This window comes from Entelurus aequoreus, linkage group LG16, assembly GCF_033978785.1.
Source record: "Entelurus aequoreus isolate RoL-2023_Sb linkage group LG16, RoL_Eaeq_v1.1, whole genome shotgun sequence".
Lineage (NCBI taxonomy): Eukaryota > Metazoa > Chordata > Actinopteri > Syngnathiformes > Syngnathidae > Entelurus > Entelurus aequoreus.
This window is the reverse complement of record NC_084746.1, coordinates 33309646-33333925: the sequence shown is the minus strand read 5'-3', so window position 1 is coordinate 33333925 and position 24280 is coordinate 33309646. Positions and strand designations below refer to the sequence as shown.

Genomic DNA, 24280 nt, shown 5'->3' with positions numbered 1-24280 from the left:
GCAGTATAGTTTGATTACCATGGCAACAGCCAAGGCATCCAGGTCAGCGCTACATTTGCAGCACTTGCAAAAGCTTTTAAGCATATTTCTTTGTGTACTGTTGGTGAACTGTCCATGTTATCCATTTAAAAATATGGTTATTTCATCCTTGGGACAGAAAACTTTAAATAACCTTAATTAGTGTCTAGCAGGTTAAAGTAGATTTGAAGCGAAATAGGCCCCGTTTACACCGCACACCAAATCTGATTTTTGTGCCCTCAAGTGACACAGATAGGATTTTTTTTAACCAGTCTAAAAGCTCCAAAGCCATCAAATCCAGGCCACATCAAGAGTTAGTCCAAATTTGATTGTAATCTGATCTTTTCAAAATGTAACTTCAGAGGCAATGCGACCTGAATGTGTCTTTTTCGACAGCTTTTGGCAAGCTAACGTCATACGCAGCCCGCCAGCGGAAGTGTGCTTCATCAAAATATCTGATTTCAGCGAACAAAGTCTTTTTTTGACCGGTCAATTTTTTATGCTTCACTAGTCAATAATGTGCAAATAATAGGCTGTATGTAATATATATGAATACATATTTTGATTCTGAATAGTGATTCTTGAAGGACCGGAATTGACGCTGTGGCGCATTTGCTTATATGTTACTTTCATTGCTTAAGTTGTTTACTTACGTGAGTTTAAAAAAAAGAAGGCTAAGGTAGATCTGCGCTGATGTCCGTGTTGCCTCTACTTAACAGCTATAAAAATATTAGAACCCTCTCAAATATACTACACTATATATATTATATTATACATTATATTCATTTAATTTATTTTCACGTTAAAAAACACACATTTTTAAGGTGTGGCGACTTTTATTTTGTAGTGGTCAACTTCCTTTGTTTTCACTTTATCGAACTGTGCATGCAAGTGACGTCAAGGCCACATTGGGGCCTGTCCGCGTTTATACTGGAGTCTGTTAAAGATTATATTTTACTTAAAGGCCTACTGAAACTCACTACTACCGACCACACAGTCTGATAGTTTATATATCAATGATGAAATCTTAACATTGCAACACATGCCAATACGGCCGGGTTAACTTATAAAGTGCAATTATAAATTTACGCTAAACTTCCGGTTGGAAACGTCTATGTATGATGACGTATGCGCGTGACGTCACGACGGCAACGGAAGTATTCGTACCCAATGTGTCACCATACAAACTGCTCTGTTTTCATGGAACAATTCCACAGTATTCTGGACATCTGTGTTGGTGAATCTTTTGCAATTTGTTTAATGAACAATGGAGATTGCAAAGAAGAAAGTTGTAGGTGGGATCGGTGTATTAGTGGCTGGCTGTAGCAACACAACAAAGAGGACTTACTTGGATAGCAGACATCTGTGATCGGGTAAGTTGCTAAGTTAGCTTCAGCGTCGTTAGCAACAGCATTGTTAAGCTTTGCCAGGCTGAGAATTATTAACCGTGTAGTTACATGTCCATGGTTTAATAGTATTGTTGATCTTCTGTCTATCCTTCCAGTCAGGGATTTATTTATTTTGTTTCTATCTGCATTTGAGCCAGTTGCTATCACGTTAGCTCAGTAGCTAAAGAGCTTCGCCGATGTATTGTCGTGGAGATAAAAGTCACTGTGAATGTCCATTTCTCGTTCTCGACTCTCATTTTCAAAAGGATATAGTATCCGAGGTGGTTTAAAATACAAATCCGTGATCCACAATAGAAAAAGGAGAGTGTGTGGAATCCAATGAGACCTTGTACCTAAGTTACGGTCAGAGCGAAAAAAGATACACCCTGCACTGCGGGGAATTGTGAGGAATCCTTCCTCCTGTGACGTCACGCTACTTCCGGTATAGGCAAGGCTTTTTTTTATCAGCGACCAAAAGTTGCGAACTTTATCGTCGTTCTATACTAAATCCTTTCAGCAAAAATATGGCAATATCGCGAAATGATCAAGTATGACACATAGAATGGATCTGTTATCCCCGTTTAAATAAAAAACATTTCATTTCAGTAGGCCTTTAAGGTGTAAACAGGCAGCTGGAAAAAATCTGATTTCGAAAAAAATCAGGATTTGGGCCACTTTGGCCTGCAGTGTAAACGTGGTCATAGAGGCAGTTCTTGCTGAGTAGTTCTACTGACACTGTACAAAGATAAAACATTTCGGATGCTGTATGTATTATATATGTTATGAGGGCTGTCAAGTGATAATTTTTTAAATCAAATTAATCACACCCTAAAACTGTGATTAATCCTGATTAGTCACAGGTGCTTGCATAAATACAATTTGCTTAAGAAAATACCCCAACATTTGGATACAAATGCAATTGTGTAGTTAGTTAGTTAAGTTTCACCAGTTGTTTAAACAAGCGTGTTTACCTCTTCAGATGCTGATTTCTTTTTTTGGTACAATGCAACCCCAGTTCGTTGTGATTACTTCCAGACGACCAATTGTCTCCTGTAAGCAAAATCAATTTACACTCAGCCAGTAGTTGAACCTTGATGCTCTTGTTTGTGTAGTACAGTTGGTTCATCCTTGCTGTAATTGCACATATTCCAAAGTATCGTACGATGGATCAGCAATACCAACAAGTTACCATCCTGTTTTCCTTGTACATTCACCCTCTTGGAGAGATTTTTAAGAAACATGGAGTGTCTTATCACTTTTATGCAGATAACTGCCAAATGTATATGCCAATTTCAAAAGGCCACGGCCCCCTGACACCCCTTCTCAACTGTCTATGTGATGTCAAGGCTTGGTTAGCCCAGAATTTTTTAATAATGAATGAGGGAAAAACGGAAATTTCAGTTTTTGGTCCGGCCCTCACTGACTTGGGACCATTGCAAAATCATGTGCGTCCCAAAGTCACCAGCCTTGGCGTCACTATAGACAGCGATTTTAAATTTGACAAACAAGTCAATGGCGTTTTAAAATCGTGTTTTTATCATCTTCGTCTTTTAGCAAAGGTAAAAACATTTTTATCTTTTAACCTTTTTGAACAAGTCGTGCATGCTTTTATTTCAAGTCGCCTGGACTACTGCAATGCACTTTATGCTGGAATTAGCCAAAAAGCTCTCTCCCGGTTGCAGTTAGTCCAGAACGCGGCAGCACAACATTTAACAGGGGCCAGGAAACGTGAGCATATAACCCCAATTCTTCGGAGTTTGCACTGGCTCCCTGTTCATTTTAGAATTGATTTTAAATCCTTGCTGTTTGTTTTTAAAGCTTTACATGGACTGGCACCTCAGTATATCTCGGACCTCATCCAAATTTACACACCTGCGCGCGCTCTGAGGTCCGAGAGCCAGCTCCAGCTCGTGGTGCCCAGGACGAGACTTAAAACCAGGGGAGACAGGGCCTTCACTGTGGTCGGCCCTAAACTCTGGAACACTCTGCCCCTCCATGTTCAAACTGCTCCCACAGTGGAGTGTTTTAAGTCTCGTCTTAAGACCCACTTTTATTCTTTGGCTTTTAACACTACGTGAGTTGTGTGGTCTTCTGTCCTCTGTTGTCCTGTGTGGTTAGGGTTAGGGTTATACATTTTGATGTCTATTTTACTGTTTTAATTGGTTTTACCCTTTAAAATCGTTTTTAATCATATTTATTATTTATATTGTCTCTGTATTGGTTTTCTATTCATTTATTCTTTGTTTTTATTCAGTCATTGGTGTAGCATAATATTGTTTTTAATATTATTTTTAATATCGTTTTTAATATTGTTTTTAATATTGTTTTTAACATGGCTGTGCAGCACTTTGGAAACATTCTTGTTGTGTAAATGTGCTATATAAATAATGTGGATTGGATTGGATTGATTTCTAAGAACAAGAATAGACTGTTGAGTTTCAGATGAAAGTTCTCTTTTTCTGGCCATTTTGAGCGTTTAATTGACCCCACAAATGTGATGCTCCAGAAACTCAATCTGCTAAAAGGAAGGTCAGTTTTGGAGCTTCTGTAACGAGCTAAACTGTTTTCAGATGTGTGAACATGATTGCACAAGGGTTTTCTAATCATCAATTAGCCTTCTGAGCCAATGAGCAAACACATTGTACCATTAGAACCCTGGAGTGATAGTTGCTGGAAATGGGCCTCTATACACCTATGTAGATATTGCACCAAAAACCAGACATTTACAGCTAGAATAGTCATTTACCACATTAGCAATGTAGAGAGTGTATTTCTTTAAAGTGAAGACTAGTTTAGTTATCTTCATTGAAAAGTACAGTGCTTTTCCTTCAAAAATAAGGACATTTCAATGTGACCCCAAACTTTTGAACGGTAGTATATATATATATATATATATATATAATATATATATATATATATATATATATATATATATATATATATATATATATATATATATATATATATATATATATATATAATATATAAATACACATATATATATATATGCAATTGCCCTAATATTTCCAACTGTTATGTTGGTTTAAGTCAAGCGGCACATAACAAGCTGTCAAAGTTTGTACAGCCAAGCCTCTGTCAAATTTAAAAGCTTTAAAAAGCAACATTGGGCTTGTCTTTATTCCCGCCTCCGTTCCTTGTCAAGCACAGGCTAATTGTGTTTCAAGCGAAATTTGACACGTATTGATCCAAACATGCACACACACACCGTGTATTGGCAGCGGCTCTAATCATTCTCTTTGAAGAGGCGTAGTTTTCCTTGCTTGCATTGTTTTTCATACCTTTTTCCTCAGGCTTGCAGAGCCGGTGCCTCTACAGCCCTGGGTTGGTTTGTTTTGCTATCATGAAGGGGTTTAATAGAAAGACTCCCCAGTATTTCTGGAAGTAAGGCATAGGGCGGCATGTGAGTTAAAAGGGAGATAACGTGCCGTGTCATTTGCTTTGTTCAGCTAGAAAGGCATTTAGGCACCTCTGGATTTTTTGTTTCATTTATGCTATTCGTTTTAAAATAGATTTTAATCTGATCCTTTGTGCGATTATTGTTTATGCAGCACGAAAAGCTATAAAAATGTAAAATGAAATGTTCTGCTTCCTGAGGTTCAGCCTCTCAGTCGCCATCATACTGCATAACAGTACTTTCCAAGGGCTGTCAGCCTCATCTTTTGTCTGCTGCTTTGTTCCTCGGCCAAAGAAGATTCACATGCCTTCTGTTCCTGCCCAAAAGGCAGAAAAGCAGAAATTGTTCTCCAAAAATCCAGCATCCAGCTACATTACACATGACGTCATTCGACGGCACTCAAAACGACCACTCTCCCACAATACACTATATAACCCCCCCCTTTTCTATAATTGGCTTTCAAAACAAAGCACATACAGTACGTTTGTGCTTGTGTTTATAATTGGACACAATGGAGCGTTTCAATCTTTACCTGAGCTCACGGTTGAAATGGAATTGACTGACAGCAGACCTTGACAGAAGAGACTCGACATACAATGCCAACAAACTGCGCCTTTCTCATTGGCTTGCGCCTTCTTCTGCAAACTAGCGTTGGCATTATTTTTGCATAGGTTTAAAATGCACACCTCATAATGATGAGGTGACGATGAGCATAAAATGGTTCTATCCATCACATGAAATTATTGACATGGAGATTAGCTTTTTCTATAGATATTTTTTGAGAGGTGCATCACGTACGAGGTGTGTCACATATGAAGACTCCTCGTCATGCATGAGATTATTATAATAGAAGTTGCCAGGTCTGGTTTCCTGCTTGCCTTACTAAGTGAACCGCATACCGGATAAGCACGCAAGGAGGTTTGACAGTCTGTCAGGATTTAATCACGTCGTAATGTACGTCGCGTCAATTTCATCAAAACTGATAACATGCAACTTTCTTGCCGGTCAGTCTCCGTAGATAATGGCTTTTGTCTTCTGGCTTATTCATTTGCATAACCTTTGCTCAGTGGAAATCAAAAGATTTAATGAACTGCGTGCACTGTTGTCTCTCAGTAAAGTCGGCCATCGCCCGAATGTTTAATCTGATGGATCACCGGTATGTCTTTTATATTTAGTTCCGGATGTCTATTTGATTGAATCCTCAAACCATTGTTCATTCCCATGCTCAAATACGAAATAAACTATTTTGTGGTAAACATTTTACAGTGTTTCCCACACATTCATTTATTTGTGGTGGCCCGCCACGAAAGAATTACGTCCGCCACAAATATTATTATTATTTTTTTTTGTCCAGTCCAGCTTCTCAGGAAAATCATATAGTTGATGTAGATGCCCATATAAGCTGTTCAGATTTACTTTACAAAAGAGAAATGTAGGATACTTCTCTTGTTGCCTTTTTTGTATTTGACCACTACTGTTTTCTGTTTATTTGTTACTGACTGTGGCAGGACACCTCTGCCTCTGTTTCACTTTATGTTGCTGGTAAATAATATGGTTGTAGTAGTAGGCTAAAGTTAAACTATTTAGTATGCACTAATTAAAGGGGCAGAGCTTTAAGAGACATTTTAGCTTTTATATTTTATAAGATATATTTTTTGTAAGAACCACAATTAATAAATATATTTCAGTGAATAACCTATTGTTCAAATCTGTATATAAATATGTACATAAAGTGTTGTAATTATATTGTAAAATGGATGGATGGATGGATGGACGTTTAAAACAAAACTGTTATTATTAATTAGTAAGTATACATTTTTTGAGCCTTTTTAGAAAAAATCATATCATTGTAGTAAATTATGTAAATTACTCGATTATGTCATGGTGACCACGCCCATAGCCACGCCCCCACCGCCACAGGTATCTTGGCAGTTTATGGGAAACACTGTTTTATGATGATCAAATTGTCCAATACAATACCCCCACCACTTCTATATCTTTAGATATTTATTCCTCGTCCATCTGTCTGCCAGAATGCAGCTTGGTTGTAACTCGCTCCCTGCACAGATGACAAATATGCACGCTGTCAGGAATTTAATGGAAACAATATGTCTCCACTCTTTGCTAAGCATACAGTTGTGCTGAGAAACTGGCCTACATTCGTTGACCGCAGTGATTTACATACTAACCCAAAAAGTGTTACTCTTCCATTTTAAACCAAGTTGTGGGAAAGGATACTTATTTTATTTGTCAAGTTGTCTAATTTACTTATTTAAGATGACGAGGAGTTCCTGACATGGCGAATGACAGACGATATTTATTGCTTACTACCACAGTCAGATCAGAGGACATAACTGTAGCGAGTTTCCCATGTGCTTCAAAAGCAGGAGAAGGCATTGACATCTCACAACGCAAGTCACCTAATCTGTTTTTCCATAAAAAGCTCTCCGCACACTGATGGTCCCTGTGGGGGAACCATTGGCACACTTATGGACTTGTTTCTGGTTTTCCTCTCTCAGCCGCAAGAGGAGACAACTCCTGCCATCAAAATGTCGTTTTAAGATCCTATAAAATTCCAACAAGGTTACATCAAGGAACATTACATGGTTACACTTCCACAATTCAACATGTCTGAAAAAGAGGAAGTCAAGCTTTTTTCTTCCAACCCTTTCTCCATGTTGAAGCATTTACTAATGGCTTTCTTCACTTTCTGTGTTGAAGCCATAGCTTACTACGGAATAAAAAAAACATACTTACAGAAACATTGTCTAATAATAACATGAGTTCAACTATATCAGTTTATGCAAAAAAATTAGTGTGCGCTGATTTATAAACTGACTCATAATACTACATTACTTAAGGTTCTTACTCCAGCCAGTCGCACATGTTACCCGATACATTAAAAATGCTAGGTTTTTAGTGTTGTGTGGTTATATCAATGTTTAAAGGGGCCCTATTATGCAAAACCAACTTTTCTATGTGTATTTGGGATCTGCATAAGTCCTGAAATGTGAAATCAAACCGGGGTAAGAATTCCAGATATATTTATAAAACAATTTTGCCTTCCTTTCTACTTCCTCCAAACAGTCCATATGGAATTTGTCAGCCCTGTGACCTTTTTCCTGCCATCAAAATGTATTTTAAGATCCTATACAATTCCAACAAGGTTACATCAAGGAACATTACATGGTTACACTTCCACAATTCAACATGTCTGAAGAAGAAGTCAAGCTTTTTTCTTCCTACCCTTTCTCCATGTTGAAGCATTTACTAATGGCTTTACTCACTTCCTGTGTTTAAAGCCATAGCTTACTGCGGAATAAAATAAAATAAAACACACTTACAGAAAAATTGTGTAATAATAACATGAGTTATTACTCCATTAGTTTATACAATATATGTTACCAGATATATTAAAATGCTAGGTTTTTAGTGTTGTGTGGTTATATCAATGTTTAAATTTCATTGTGCAAAACCAACTTTTCTAACCTGATGGTACCTGCTTATGTGTATTTGGGATCTGCATAAGTCCTGAAATGTGAAATCAAACCGTGGAGGAATTGCAGACATGTTTATAAAACAATCTTGCCTTCCGTTCTACTTCTTCCAAACGGTTTGTATGGAATTTGTCAGCCCTGTGAGGTTTTTCAGACCTGTGACATCTGCGAATATCTCTATATATGGTAAAGGCTTACTCAAAAGTCTTTGCATGAGTCTGCCATTTATTTATTTAATGTTTTAGTCCAAATGACAGAATGGTATTACATGGTATTACACCAAGACCTGCTCAGTTGTTGGTTGGATTAATTAGCACAAGTCATTACACAAACTTTCTTCCTCATCTGAAGTACAAAAGTTCCTTATTTTTAATTTATTGAATTTGTGGCAAGAAGTCTCTTCCTGTGCAAACCAATTCAAAGAGTCTTGCCTTAGAAACCCGCGCCAGTACAAAGATGGATTTTCTATTGAACTCATTTTAATGACAGGCTCGGTGACTACTATTTTTGGCAATGGAGGAGACAATGAAACGGTAAGTAACAACAGAAAGTTAGAAATGCGTGTATGACGTTAGCTCGAGTTGTTGTGTAGCTAGACAACAGCGTCACTGTCCTCCGGCAAGAAAAAGAATGATTTTCCTAAAAACTATTTTAATTGAATCAGTGCTTACTGTGTTTGGCAAGATACTGGTAAGTTATATAAGTCGTTAATCCGTAGATCGTGTCCATGTATCATTTGTTCATTTCCTTTTTCATTTCAAACCAAAACAGAAAAAAAATAATAATAATTTAAACATTTTTAATAGTAAAACAAACAAACAAAAATGAATGTTTTTTTTATAGCCAGACAAAAAAATTAAAAACGTCAAAACAAGTACTTTTACGTGGACTTTTGCTAGCCGGTAAACAAACGTAGAAGAAGACAGTGGAGGACTGTACTATCATAGTGAACTACGATTTAAAAGTTATTCAGAGTCTTGTATGTTGTTTTCTGTGTTAACCAGGCCAACTAACTTAACAATTATGGATAGGTCTGAAGCTGCTGAAAGATGTGAAGCGTTTAAAGTATAAAAAAAAATCATATATGACTTACTCGTAACACTTTATAAGTTTGTCCATTTTTCGGCAAAGAGGAATAGTGGGAGTTTTTTGAAAAAAAATGGATTGTTCCAAAAACATTAATGCATCATAATCAGTGTAATGAATTATTGACCTACTAAAAGCTGTATATACTTCATCTAAAGCAGGGGTGGGCAATTAATTTTTACCGGGGGCCGCATGAGCTACCCGAGCACTGCTGGAGGGCCACATCGACAATATTTCAATTACATTTTGCTCAATATTATTTTTGATATATACCGTAAGATAAATAATAATAATAATAATAATAATTAATAATAATAGTAATACTTCAACATAGTGTGTGTAACAGCATTCCATGACTAATATAAATAAATTAACATTAATAATAAATGACAGTAAAATAAGCACACGTATGACTGAGGAGTCATAGTGTAACTTTGTGTGGTGTTTGAGTTGTCCGACTTTTTGTGTGGCCATAAACGCACCAGTGGTTTAGTGCTATGCGTGTTGGTGACAGATGACAAGTTGGTCTTGGCCTGGTTTGTACGGCAGAAAATGACTAGTTTTTCGAGATAGAATTGTTTTACTCATGTTTTTGGTGTGGTTATGTCCAAATATAAACAGTTTTGCTAAATAAAGTGATCGATATAATTCCTGTCCTCGAAGCATCTCGATAGACGTTACAATAATTGAACGGTGTTCAATTGAACGGTGTTGACGAACACACTTAGGGCCGCTTGTTGTCACTGTCACTCAAAGTTGCATTGCAAAATTCCATAGAATAAATGTGTTTATTTTGTTTAGAATTCAGATGGGATTTGATTTGGTGCGCGGCATATACTTGCTGCGCGCAGCGGACGCTTGAGCAGTGCGCAATTGCGCAGGCACGCACCTTAGAGGGGACGTTGCTTTGCAGTTCATGTCTTGTTGAAAACACGGCATTCCTCATCAACTTTTCTCTTTTTAGCGTCTCGGGTGTAAACCGTGCATCACTTGTCGCTGCATGTGCACCTTCACTCGCAGGTTACACACGGACACACGCCCATAAATAATACTTTTCAAAATAAAAGCAGCACAGTTGTATTGCGCGCACGACATAGATGTTTTTTCAACTTTATTTTGTAATTGCAGCTGTTCACATTCACTCACAATCACGCACACGCATACGTCCACACGGAAGTAATACAAATAACGATTTTCAAAACAAAAGCAGCACCGTTGTATTGCACACTCGACATAGATACTTTTTAAAATGTATTTTGTAATTTATAATTGGCCTCACGCGGGCCGGACAGGGACGCACAAAGGGCCGGACGCGGCCCGCGGGCCGCAGAATGCCCAGGTCTGATCTAAAGTATTCCACTTTTCAACTCATTTTTAGAAAATAGTGCACATTTTTTGTTTTCTTTGCAAATTAATTATGGTGTTTTTTTGTTTTTGTTTTTACAAAAAAGCATTAAACATAAGAGACATTAAAAACAATTTTAAAAAACTCTGAATATTTCTGAATTGGTCTGAACCTGCTGAAATATTTGGAGCGTTCAAAGTTTGGTATGGCCTAAAAATAAAATCCCCAATTTTTTCACATAAAATTAGATTTCCGATTTTTCCCTACTTTAAAAAAACAACAACCTTGAATACAAATGACAGAGATAATTCATTTTTTATTTTTAATTACTAAAACCAGCAGTTTGAAATGACACTGCATACACTGCATCTTACTCTTGGCAAAATTCTAATTTGTATAATGTTGTTCTTTTTAGACCAGATATAAATTCTACTTTTTATGGAATACTTTTCAAATAATTAGATTAAGAGCTTCCCTTAGGAAGCAACACTTCTGCTTGAATAGAATACTTTTGTTAACAAAAATGCGGCATTGCACATTTTGCATGCAAACAATCTTTAACACTGAGGTTAATAAAGTGCAAACTTCTAACTTCTCCCTTGAATAACATACTTCTGTAAATAAAAAATGTCATAATTAAACACTGTATCCACATAAATAATGAAGTACAACATTGAGATGACTATAGATATACTGGTATTAGGGCTAGGTGATATGGCCTTTTATTAATATTTCGATATTTTTAGGCCATGTCACGATACACCGTATATATGTCGATATTTTGCCTTAGCCTTGAATTAACACTTGATGCATATAATCACACCAGTATGATGATTCTATGTGTCTACTAGGGGTGTGGGAAAAAATTGATTCGAATTCGAATCGCGATTCTCACGTTGTGCGATTCAGAATCTATTCTCATTTTAAAAAAATCGATATTTTTAAAAATTATTTAAAAAACATTTTTTTAAATTAATCAATCCAACAAAACAATACACAGCAATACCATAACAATGCAATCCAATTCCAAAACCAAACCCGACCCAGCAACACTCAGAACTGCAATAAACAGAGCAATTGAGAGGAGACACAAACACGACACAGAACAAACCAAAAGTCCATCCATCCATTTTCTACCGCTTATTCCCTTCGGGGTCGCGGGGGGCGCTGGAACCTATCTCAGCTACAATCGGGCGGAAGGCGGGGTACACCCTGGACAAGTCGCCACCTCATCGCAGCAAACCAAAAGTAGTGAAACAAAAATGAATATTATCAACAACAGTATCAATATTAGTTACAATTTCAACATAGCAGTCATTAAAAATCCCTCATTGACATTATCATTAGACATTTATAAAAAATAAATAAATGAACAATAGTGTCACAGTGGCTTACACTTGCATCACATCTCGTAAGCTTGACAACACACTGTGTCCAATATTTTCACAAAGATAAAATAAGTCATATTTTTGGTTCATTTAATAGTTCAAACAAATTTACATTATTGCAATCAGTTGATAAAACATTGTCCTTTACAATTCTAAAAGCTTTTTACAAAAATCTACTACTCTGCTTGCATGTCAGCAGACTGGGGTAGATCCTGCTGAAATCCTATGTATTGAATGAATAGAGAATCGTTTTGAATCGGGAAAATATCGTTTTTGAATCGAGAATCACATTGAATCGAAAAAAATCTATTTAGAATCGAATCGTGACCCCAAGAATCGATATTGAATCGAATAGTGGGACACCCAAAGATTCGCAGCCCTAATTAAAACATTCTTGTATATACTGCATTAATATATGATAATTTTAAACTTTCATGTAAAGAGGGAAATCACAACTAAGGCAATTTACCAAAACTGTATTTATTAAACAGTGGCACAAACATTCATGTCATTTCCAAAACAGAAAGTGCAAGATTGTCAGAGACATTTTAAAACAAGCTATTAGTGAACTTTTGTGCATGATGTCACTAAGATGACACATCAAAACAACACTAAATTAAAGTGCACTTTTTGTACAGAACGCCACTACAATAGTTAAAAACAAATAAAGTGCACTTTTGTGCATGATGTCACACGAGATATTTCAATAACTGTCAAAATAAAAATGAGCTGCATAATAGGAAATCCAATAGTGTATGTCCTTCGCTATGTGGTAGGTTCCTGCGGACGTTATCTCCTTCTGTTGTTGACTATTTTTTTAATACGGTGTTGATCTGGAAATGGTTGCTTCGGCATTTTTTGGGTGTGGCACCGAACGGAGATGTTGGCATGCGGCGTTTCAAGCACTCTTCATTCTCTCGCGGGTGACTTTTCAAATGATGCTACAAATTAGCAGTAATGCTACTTTTTGTAGCAATGCTTTTGCCGCATACTTGACATTACAGTTGTCTGATTAACATCTTCCCGTTTGAAGCCAAACCACCGCCAGACGATGGACCCCCTGCTGGTTTTCTTGGGAATTAATTATTCCTTAATTTGTTACCAGATTCACACCTTCTTTCTCTCATATTACCACTCGCACCACTCCGCTAGCATCACAGCTAACGTTACCCATGCCGCTACCCCTCTGCTCGGCGAGGGTGTTTGAGGTTGCACGCGCGACAGTATGTGACGTATGTAAGAAGGTGCGCTTGTTTTATGTCTTTGTGAGAAGGAGAGACAAGAAAGAGTGAGAAACGCCTGTAGTGTAATGCCCGCTGCTAAAAGCAACTGCGTGAGAACGTATACTCGAATATCACGATATAGTCATTTTCTATATCGCACAGAGACAACCCCGCGATATATCGAGTATATTCAATATATCGCCCAGCCCTATACACTAGTTATCTCATTGCACAACAGAACATTTCTTGAAATATATATTACTGATAAAACAATGTTGGACTATTTGTAAAGGATCTATTTTAAAGATTTGGTCTCCAACCTCACATGGGTTTAGTTAAGTTTGATAAAAAGGAGCTTTTGTTTTTCTGCCGCTTCTCACCTGCTATTCAATAAGTCTTTGTGGACTGCATAAAAAGACCAGTGGTTTAATCCTGAATTTTAAAAAGAAAATAAATAAACCTTCATGATTCAAGAACAATGAGTGATTTGTCATTCTATTGATATTCACCTGTTAACAACCTAAAGCTTTGCCAGAAGTCCTCATGAAAACAACCTATAAACACCCCCAAAGTTTCAAGCTGGTCGTATAAATAATTTTAGCGAGTAGTATATAGTATGGCTCTTGCGACACAATAGTCCCGATGACTGCTAATGATTGTACTGTTTAAGTATTGAATAATTGTATTATCTTAACCTGCCTATGTAAATATTTGCTACTGTATACCTCTCAAAGCCCGTCACTTGCTGCAGACGTTCCTAATGCCAACTATTAAAAAAAAGAAAAATAGTGTCTCCTTTTTTGCAGATAAACTGGATTTGCCTGGGGAATAAGGGGCTATCGCTAAATGTCAGTTTAAGAAGCTCACAGCGGATGGTTAAGCTATCTATTGCTTAGCTGGAGTACTTAGTACTTTATGTGGGATTAGACAACCAATAGTATTTTCCTCCCGGTCAAAGCAAATAGCTTTTGTAGCCTATGCAAATAAGAATAGAAGAAGACTGTTGGACTGTTTTCAACCAACACAAACAAAAACGATATCTTTAGCGTCACTTTACCTGATCTGTGGAGCGAATCTCAGTCACCCAAGGTGTTTATCACTCTGCTATCCAAGGTGGATGAGTGTGATAAGAGAAGTACTGTCTGTATGCCCATTCGGGACGTCTTCATAAAGCATTCTCAGTAGGATTTATTCAAATGTGGCCTTCTTGTGTGGATTGTTAAATAGTTATACTTGAATGAACCAAAAACACTTAATGTCATGTTTTTCTCCCCTCCACATTTAAAAACCATAGCATATTTTTAGACTAAACTGCAAATGCACAGGACTGCTTTGCTCGTTTAAAGTGGAGTGCATCACTCGAACGCCTTTTATCTTTATTTACAGATCCAAGCTTCAGCTCAGTTCCAAGCAGTTGACTTTCTCTGAAGTGTTTTCTACCAAATGCTCATATTTCAGCTATATAGTATGCAAGTATAGTTGCAATTATTTGTCATCCTATTTTTTCAACTAAAAAAAACCTAATGCCCCCGAAATACAATTACCATATTTTCCGGACCATAGGGTGCACCGGATTACAAGGCATACTGCCGATGAATGGTGTATTTTCGATCTTTTATCATATATTAGGCGCACCAAATTATAGGGCGCATTAAAGGGGTCATATTATTTATTTTTATCTAAATGTAAAACACTTTCTTGTGGTCTACAAAACATGTGATGGTGGTTTTTTTGGTCAAAATGTTGCATAGATTATGTTTTACAGACCATCTTCAAGCTGCTTTCTGACAGTCGCTTCCGGATATGCCGTTTTATGGGCGGTCTTATTTACGTGCACTGCACAGTGTCTTCTCCCCGTCATCTTTTTTGTAGCGGTGTAGCGTGCAAGACCGGGAGTGGAAGAAGTGTCAAAAGATGGAGCTAGACCGGGAGTGGAAGAAGTGTCAAAAGATGGAGCTAACGGTTTTAATGACATTCAGACTTTACTTAAATTAATAACGGAGCAGCATCTCCTCATCCGGAAACAACAAGGCCCGTGAAAAAACGTCAGACCGGAATTCTAATAACTAAAGTTCCTTGGGTGAATAATGTAAACTCACTATACCGGTATGTTTTAGCGCTTTCATGGCGGGTTTACTGACAGATCAAAGTAAGAACTTTACACTACTTTATATTAGAAATGGCAACAGCGAAGGATAAATGTCACACATAACAAAAAGATAGAGATCGACTACAAAGGCCGACGCGCAATTGTTCAGGATTTATGCAGATCCCAAATACAGATCAGCAGGTACCGGAAGGTAAGAAAAGTTGCTTTTGCACATTGCGAAACAAAACTTCAGATATGTCTTACCTTATACACACACTATAATAATACTAGTATGTTTAATGCGCCAACAATCCATCAAGCGGTGCGGCTTCATAGCTTACCAAAGTCGTACTAAAACATTTTTTATAGATTTTTGAGAACCGTGTGTAATGTTCTATATTTTCAATGGAACATATAACATTTTGGTTTTGTTTACTTGAGTCATATTGCAGTCTACACATATCTCTTATGTGTAACTGCCATCTACTGGTCACACTTATCATTACACCATGTCCCAAATACAATTTCTTTGAGGTTGGTAAGCAAAACCAGAATTATTCCGTACATCCGGGTTATAAGGCGCACTGTCGAGCTTTGAGAAAAAAAAAAAAGGATTCGAAGTGTGCCTTTTGTCCGGAAAATACGATATGTAAAAGTGCCTTTGGATAGATAATCGGACTCTGCGAATGATATACAAGTGCAACTTTATTCAATAGCACACAATTACATGTTCACATTGCAACAGCAGTCTTGTGGCAAAACAGTGTTAATGCATGTTTGCAGTAATAGCTTGTCAAATGCTGGAAGAAATAACAAAGAGTGTGTGTGTACATAAGAATTCTGGACTACACATGTGTTGTCATGGGTGATGTGGGAGCTGGCATGTATCCATTATTGTACATATCTAGCTACTGGGAAATCTTTTGTAAACTGAGTCATACTCAACCGTTGGTGACCTCACTTGCTGGCAAATGAATGACTGTATGCTGGGATGATCACCCATGAGACGTTTACAGCTTGTCACATTTACAACACATTGGTGTGTGGGAGGGGAAGGGGGGGGGACGACAAGTGTTTTTTTACTTGAAACCGGAGTCACGGAGGCATAAAATTGTGAGATTACAAAACACTTTCTTTGCCCCCATGTGCAGTCACAAGAGTCCACATTCCATCATCCAAATTAAAAGGATCTCTCGCTATCGCTCTCTTATTTGTGTCCGTACGAGTTAGTATTATCACGTGACGGAGCGAACAATAGAGTGCCACTATGGCACTTTGGGGTTAGTCAGGGTTTTTGTGTTGCTTGTTAGTGATGGGGGTTTGGGGGGGCCTGCGAAGTTTGAATAGGATCATTGAGTCAGAGGTAATACCAGGCCCCGGTGCAGGGCATTAGTTGGACAGGCTATTCTGCTGACGGGGCCTGTTCGTCCCCACCCACCCACTTCTTTTTTAACCCTCAGCCCCCTCCCCTTGCTGCATCGGCATTTCTTTCCGCATGGAAGGGCTTTATCCTGGTACCCATGACGACATGTCTGATGGGGCGTGGCGGCAACATCCGGCCTGATAGCTTGGCAGATTACTTTCTCCTGGACATTAGGTTTTAGTCTGTTTCATCGAACATCGGGAAAAAAGAATAGCCATATCATGCAAAACAGAGGAGGTGGGTTCTCAGGAGGTTTAACACATTGAATCGTTCACGTTTGATAAATGAACACGCACACATGGGACGTTCCCATTTATTTTCATTGGAAACAGTTACGCTTGCAGGGACTGACTGCCGAAGAGCCACCCTAGGGTGTTTTCGTCTCCAAGTTCCAAACAATGTTCAAGAGTTTTAGCTTCGTGCAGCACAAAAACACACATCGGGGGAGGCAAGGCTGTCAAGTCATCCACTGCATATGTTTTATAAGAGCTAGAGGAACACGAACTGCAGCCTTTTTTTTCGGAGTAAGCAGGGACGTATCGTTAAAGTCGTCTGGATAGAAATAGCTAAAAGGTGTCTGCTGCTTCGCACAGGCCTGGCAATAAAATAAACATTCATCTCTGTCGTCGCAGATTTATTACTAACAGGGGCGTGAAACATTCTGGCTATTCAATTAGGCCTAGAGGTTAAACTTATGATCCTGAGCTGATCTACTGCATCCTGTGCTCTAGCCCTAGAGGAACTTCATCTGCCGCAAGTGCAAAATGATTCTCTGAAGACATCGCTGGGTCCCTAAGGTAGCAGCAGAAAGAAAGATGAGGTGCCCGCCTCGCGGGCTTTTGTTAAGTAATGGCATATCTCCTTTAATAATTCAAAGTTCCCCCACAACAATATACGGGTCTTATCTTTGCCTATGTGCCATTTTGTGCACTGTAAAGATGAGGAATGCCAGCTTGAGAAACGAGCCAAGACAGATGGATCGTATACTAGTAGATAAAATGTCAGTATGGCTGCACCGTGTTTGTGTGTCCGAGTGCCCATGCTTGGAGACTTTGCTACACTTGCGATTCAGTTGTAACAAGGTGTTGTAAGACTGCTACTGAGGCTCCGCTGGGACCGAGCTCCACCTCCTAGAATGAGGCACCTGTCTACCCCATGTGTGTATGCTGTGATGAAATAAACATCACAAGCTGTCACTTGTGCCTGTGGAGGAGCTGGTGACAGCGACTCATCTGTCCACTGTATGAAGAACAAAGCTTGCACGTGAAGGTTCTTGATAGATTATATGGAGACTCTGTGTGCAATCACAAATTCTAGATATACTATTTTCCCTAATAGTGCTTTTTAATTTCCCTCTCTTCAAACTCTATATTCCTCCGCACCTGTTTCGTGGGATACCTTAGGGACACAGCTTGAAGTGAATAATGTATTGCCGAGGAAGGAAGGAATCTTCCGATGTTATGTGTTTGTCTAGCTGTCTGTCTTCCACCCCCTTGGTCTTTGTCCTTTTAAGAGTATTTTTTTCTTCATTCTCAACTTAATCTCTCTCCACTACAGTGAAGTTTGTCGACTGCGGCAGAAGTGGTCTGGTGCGGCTGGAATGCAACAACCCAGCTGACTACAGGATAGAGGCCGACGGAGAGATCTATGCTGCCAGGAGTCTCTCCGGACCCCAAACGTCACCGTTGTTGATCAAGGCCATTGACGACACCACTCAACAGCAATGGATTACCCTTGTTCGACTGATGTCCCCCGGCCAGCAGGTGAAAAAGCAATGCATCTCCATACTTGACTGCAGCAGAAAGCCGCAATGATCAATCCAACACTGCATTCACAGATGGCTAGTTCCCCAAATTGTAGCAGGTGTTCCATGGGCCGAGATAGATGCTTGCTAATTAAAACTTAATATGTCAATTTAGTCGGCAGCACAAACATATACTTAACACGGTCAGCGGTTAGCAAGAGCAGATGAACAAGCGGCTCCTCATAAAATATATTTCAGCGAGCACGTCTTATGACCGTAAGCCTGTTGCCTCGCCATCTGAAAGGGGGAGGCGTCTCTCGTGTTAGAGGAGACAGTAAGCATCTGTTGGAGCTCTAAAGCGAGGATTAAACAGTTCTCCTGGACAAGACGAGCAGTCGTCTGCGATTAATTACAATGTCCGACTGCTCATATGTCAACATTGTCTTTGGCTCACGATAAGAGAAGGTTCACATGGAAATCAGAAAGCTGCTGCACATGACATAGTCTTTCTTGTAGTCAGGAAATGAGAGCAAGTTCTAAAGGCTGTCTTGCTTTGGAGGGTTTAACTGCAGTGCCAGGGAATTGTGTGATCGTGCTCAGCAAGACATGTTTTGTTTGAGCTTTGCATGCTTCACAGCAGACAGACCTAACTGTTAGCCTTTATTAATAATCACAGTCTGGTACAGTGAGTACAACACTCGCATTGCAAAAACCGTTTTTATTATTGTGTATCTTCTCAAGAGACAGGGAGAAATTCAACTTGGATATGCTTTATTATTGTAGAAATGAAACACAAGGACCGTATTTTCCGGACCACAGGGCGCAACAGATTTTAAGGCGCACTGCCGATGAATGGTCTATTTTCGATCTTTTTTCATATATAAGGCGCACCGGATTATAGGGCGCATTGAAAGGAGTCATTTTTTTTTTTTTTTCTAATTGTAAAACACTTCCTTGTGGTCTACATAACATGTGATGGTGGTTCTTTGGTCAAAATGTTGCATAGGTTATGTTTTACAGATCATCTTCAAGCCGCTTTCTGACACTCGCTTACAGATGCGCCGTTTTGTGGGTGGTCATATGTACGTGGCTCACCTTTGGCAGCGTCTTCTCCCCGTCATCTTTGTTGTATCGGTGTAGCGTGCAATGACGGGAGTGGAAGAAGTGTCAAAAGATGGAGCTAACTGTTTTAATGACATTCAGACTTTACTTCAATCAATAACGGAGCAGCATCTCCTCATCCGGAAACAACAACAAGGCCGGAAATATGTCCCGTGAAAAACCGTTCGACCGGAACTCTCTAATAACTAAAGTTCCATGGGTGAATTATGGCGAGTTTACTGACAGATATAAGTAAGAACTTTACACTACTTTATATTAGAAATGGCAACAGCGGAGGATGAATGTCCCATAACAAGAAGATAGAGAAAAAGAAGCTTATCGACTACGGGGTCCCCACGGACTACAAACTATTACAGACGCGTGCAATTTTTCAGAATTTATGCAGATCCCAAATACAGATCAGCAGGTACCAGAAGGTAAGAAAAGTTGCTTTTGCATAATATTGCGAAATAAAATACCAGATAATATGTCTTACTTTATACACACACCATAATAATACTCATATGTTTAACACGCCGACAATCCAAGCGGTGGGGCTTTATAGCTTACCTAAGTCGTACTAAAACATTTTGATATATTTTTGAGCACCGTGTGTAATGTTCTATATTTTCAATGGAACATATAAAATGTTGGTGTTGTTTACTTGAGTCATATTGCCATCATATTGCAGTATGTACGTATCTCCTATGTTTGACTGCATTCTACTGGTCACACTGATTATTTACACCATGTACCAAATAAAATTGCTTCGAGGTCGGTAAGCAAAACCATAATTATTCCTTACATTAGGCGCACCGGGTTATAAGGTGCACTGTCAAGTTTTGAGAAGAAAAAAAAAAGATTTTAAGTGCGCTTTATAGTCCGGAAAATATGGTAGTCATGGTACAGCTTGTGTAGCAGTATAGATGTATAGCGGAACCTCGGTTTACTGACTTTATTGATTCTTGAACATGGTTCATAAATCAAAAAGTTTGTATAGTTTTTGAAGCAAACATGAATATTTGGTTCTAGACTGGACAAAAGTTGCTATTTTAGAAAAAAATAGCACACTTTGAAGACACTTTAATGTATATAAATACTGGGGGGGTAATGGCTCAATAATCTCTTTTTTACCCAAACAAGACAACAACATTACAGGGAGCTTAAATGTCAAAACACACACACACACACACACGCACGCACACAAAAGTCTTGTTGATGCGCTCCAAAACGTTAACAACCATGTTGCTACAATAAACACATAAAAAGGCAAATTATCCAGTGTGCCTACTAGTAATCAACCACAGAAGACACTACGCAATTCAAACCATTAAGAAACAACGTAAGACGGTCTTGGCGTTTCTCTTTCCCACACTTCAGCTGTACGTTGTTTCTGACTGGATTCAATTGTGTGATTGGTTGAATGTAGGCACACCTCAAATACGCACACGCGGATCTAAAATCTATGTACGCAGATCTGAATGCACACACTCTGAGTGATATGCAGGCACAGAAATTAGTACACACGCAGGCGAATTGAGAGACACGCTTGCAAATAATTTTGCTACAATAATACTTCCATAACAGTGGAACCTGGATTAACAAGCTGAACTGTGCTGTACGTGTGCTCTGCCAACACGGATGCGCACACACAGAAGTCCCTTTGGTGCTTTCACAAACGATCAAAAATCACAAAAATTCTTAACTTTAACAACCATATTGTTTCAATAATAAACATTTAAAAAAGTAAAATCCACTTACAGCACATTGCGCTGATTCTGATTAACATCGGCAAAGGAGCAGCTCATGATAGGAAAAAGACCAGACAGAGATAGAAAAGGGGAGGAGCCTGCTCTTAGAAGAGGCACTACTGAATGTACACAGAGACATGGTTCGCACACAGAGGCATATTTGGCACAACCTAAAAGCTTGTAAACCGAAAAATTTTGCAAATAGAGGGGTTCGTAAATCAATATTCCACTCTGGAGTATTTTCACTCTTATTCCTCTGTCACATTTTTAATCTGAAACCATTCAACTTTTAAAATGTTCAGTTCATTCATGACATACGTGCTACCTTTTCTTTATTTTCAAAAAAATTCCTACCAAGACATTTTTCCCCATTCGAAATAAATGGGCACGTTTTCAAACTTCCATATTTCCTATATTTTTCATCCAACTCAAAACATTCCTCTCATCCTGGACATTCAATCTAACCATTTTCAAGGTTCCAAAAAATCAAATTTTCTTCAAAATCCCACCTTTCAATCCAACATTTTATAATTATTCCTTTATTAAAGTATTTAACTTATTTAGGACATTCAGGCTATCTATGTTTTATGTCTAAAAAAAAATCCAAGTTTTCCCCCTTTTTCCATATCGCTTACTCTGTTAAAAAGTATTTTGGTACTTAATGCATGCTAACCTTTGGGTATTAGCTTTTTGTTTTGAATCTATTTTTGCAGGTATACACTACACAGTCATATATTCTGGCATTTCATGCTAGCTTCTATAGCTCATTTTGCAAGTATACAACTATGACTCGTATTTGTTATTTTACGTTACCTGACAATATTTTGATAGCATGTTAACTGTTAGCATTTCAGTTTGGCTATGACTTTTCAGCATTCACACTTTTTCTATTTACTTTTATTGTCTAATTTTGGTGGCAACACAAGTGAGTATCAAAATGAATGGGTCTTGCTTACAAGCATGATGGTGGTAGTCTCATGGTGCGGGAATGCATAAAGGATGCAGATACTGGGGAGAGGTGGTTCATTGAGGGCAACATTCAGTCCAACATAAACTGGGACATAGTAAAGCTGAACATGAACCCCTCCCTTGGCTGCTCACATTAAATATTGACACTATGGACGCAATGTGGGCATGTTCCCTGTGAGGTGTACGCACTTGTGTTGCCAGCTATTTAGACAATGATGTCTGTGTGTTGACCTATTTCACAGGACAATACATCTATGCTGCTATATGAAATCTGTAAACTGACTACCGTATTTTCCAGACCAGAGGGCGCACCGCATTATAAGGCGCACTGCCTATGAGTGTCAAAAGATGGAGCTTTTAATGACATTCAGACTTTACTTAAATCAATAACGGGAGCAGCATCTTCTCATCCGTAAACAACAATACCGGAAATGTGTCCCGTGAATAAACTTCCGACCGGAACTCTATAATAACTAAAGTTCTTTGGGTGGATAATGTAAACTCACTAAACTGGTATGTTTTAGCGCTTTCATGGCGAGTTTACTGACAGATATAAGTAAGAACTTTACACTACTCTATATTAAGAAATGGCAACAGCGGAAGATGAATGTCCCATAACAAGAAGATAGAGAAAAAGAAATTTATCGACTACGGTTTCGGCACAGACTACAAAGGCGGAAGCACGTAATTTTTCAGAATTTATGCAGATCCCGAATACAGATCATCAGGTACCAGAAGGTAAGAAAAGTTGTTTTTGCATAATATTGCGAAACAAAACGGCAGATAATGTCTTACCTTATACACACACCATAATAATACTCGTATGTTGAAGCACATCAAGCGGTGCAGCTTCATAGCTTACCATAGCCAAGATCAAGTCTTTCCTCTCCCCCAGTGACCTACGGAGGGTCGTGTTAATGCTTATTTTTTCTAGACTGGACTATTGCAATGCCCTTTATGCTGGGGTCACCAACAAGACCATCCATAGCATGCAGCTAGTACAAAATGCGGCTGCCAGGCTGGTGACAGGCGCAAAAATGAGGGAACATATTTCTCCCATCCTCTCCTCCCTTCACTGGCTCCCAGTGAAGTGTAGAGTGAAATTTAAGATCGTCATGTTCGTCTTCAAAGCGCTCAATGGTCTCGCCCCAGCTTATATTAAAGATCTCCTGGACCAACCCACCAGCTCCAGGCTGGGTCGTTGCCTTAGATCAGACAACCAGATGACCCTGAAGGTCCCACGGTCAAACCTAGTGACAAGGGGAGACCGTGCTTTCTCAGTGATGGCACCTAGGTTGTGGAATAAGCTCCCCCTGAGTATTAAGTCCGCCACCACTCTGGACTCTTTTAGAGCACGGCTTAAAACTCACCTTTTTACCGCAGATGACTTTTAATCTATGTTTTCATTGTGAGTCTTAAATGTTTAGTTTAGATTCCTTTGTGTGTCTCAGTCTCTGTTTCTGTTTTTTTGTTTCTCCAGTCGGGCTGCGCCCCGGGCTGATGTAACAGTTGGTTGGGGGGCGCATAATAAATGAAAATAACATAACATAACATAACAAAGTCGTACTAAAACTTTTTGATAGATTTTTGAGCGCCGTGTGTAATGTTCTATATTTTCAATGGAACATATAAAATGTGGATGTTGTTTACATGAGTCATATTGCCATCATAGTGCAGTCTCTATATTCCGTACATTAGGCGCACTGTCGAGTTTTGAGAAAAAAAAGTGTGCATTATAGTCCAGAAAATATGGTACTTTTCTTTAATTTTTAAAGAAATCTTAAAATAATATGTAAAAGTGGATGCTATGGTTGATATCCAAACACTGCCTTTGTAACATAAC

General features: G+C 38.6%; 1 protein-coding gene and 1 long non-coding RNA gene across 2 annotated transcripts in view; one reads left to right on the top strand and one right to left on the bottom strand.

Annotated features, from left to right (window-relative positions):
* cdh2 (cadherin 2, type 1, N-cadherin (neuronal)) overlaps positions 1-24280 on the top strand; it is a 140284-nt gene that overhangs the window by 69846 nt on the left and 46158 nt on the right. The window contains exon 3 of the mRNA XM_062022683.1: positions 18430-18635. Within this exon, the coding sequence (XP_061878667.1) occupies positions 18430-18635 (206 nt within the window). The remainder of the gene's footprint in view (positions 1-18429; positions 18636-24280) is intronic.
* Positions 1-24280, bottom strand: part of LOC133630864 (uncharacterized) — a 45150-nt gene that overhangs the window by 12590 nt on the left and 8280 nt on the right. The window contains exon 2 of the long non-coding RNA XR_009821355.1: positions 2378-2456. This is a non-coding gene — a long non-coding RNA (uncharacterized LOC133630864). The remainder of the gene's footprint in view (positions 1-2377; positions 2457-24280) is intronic.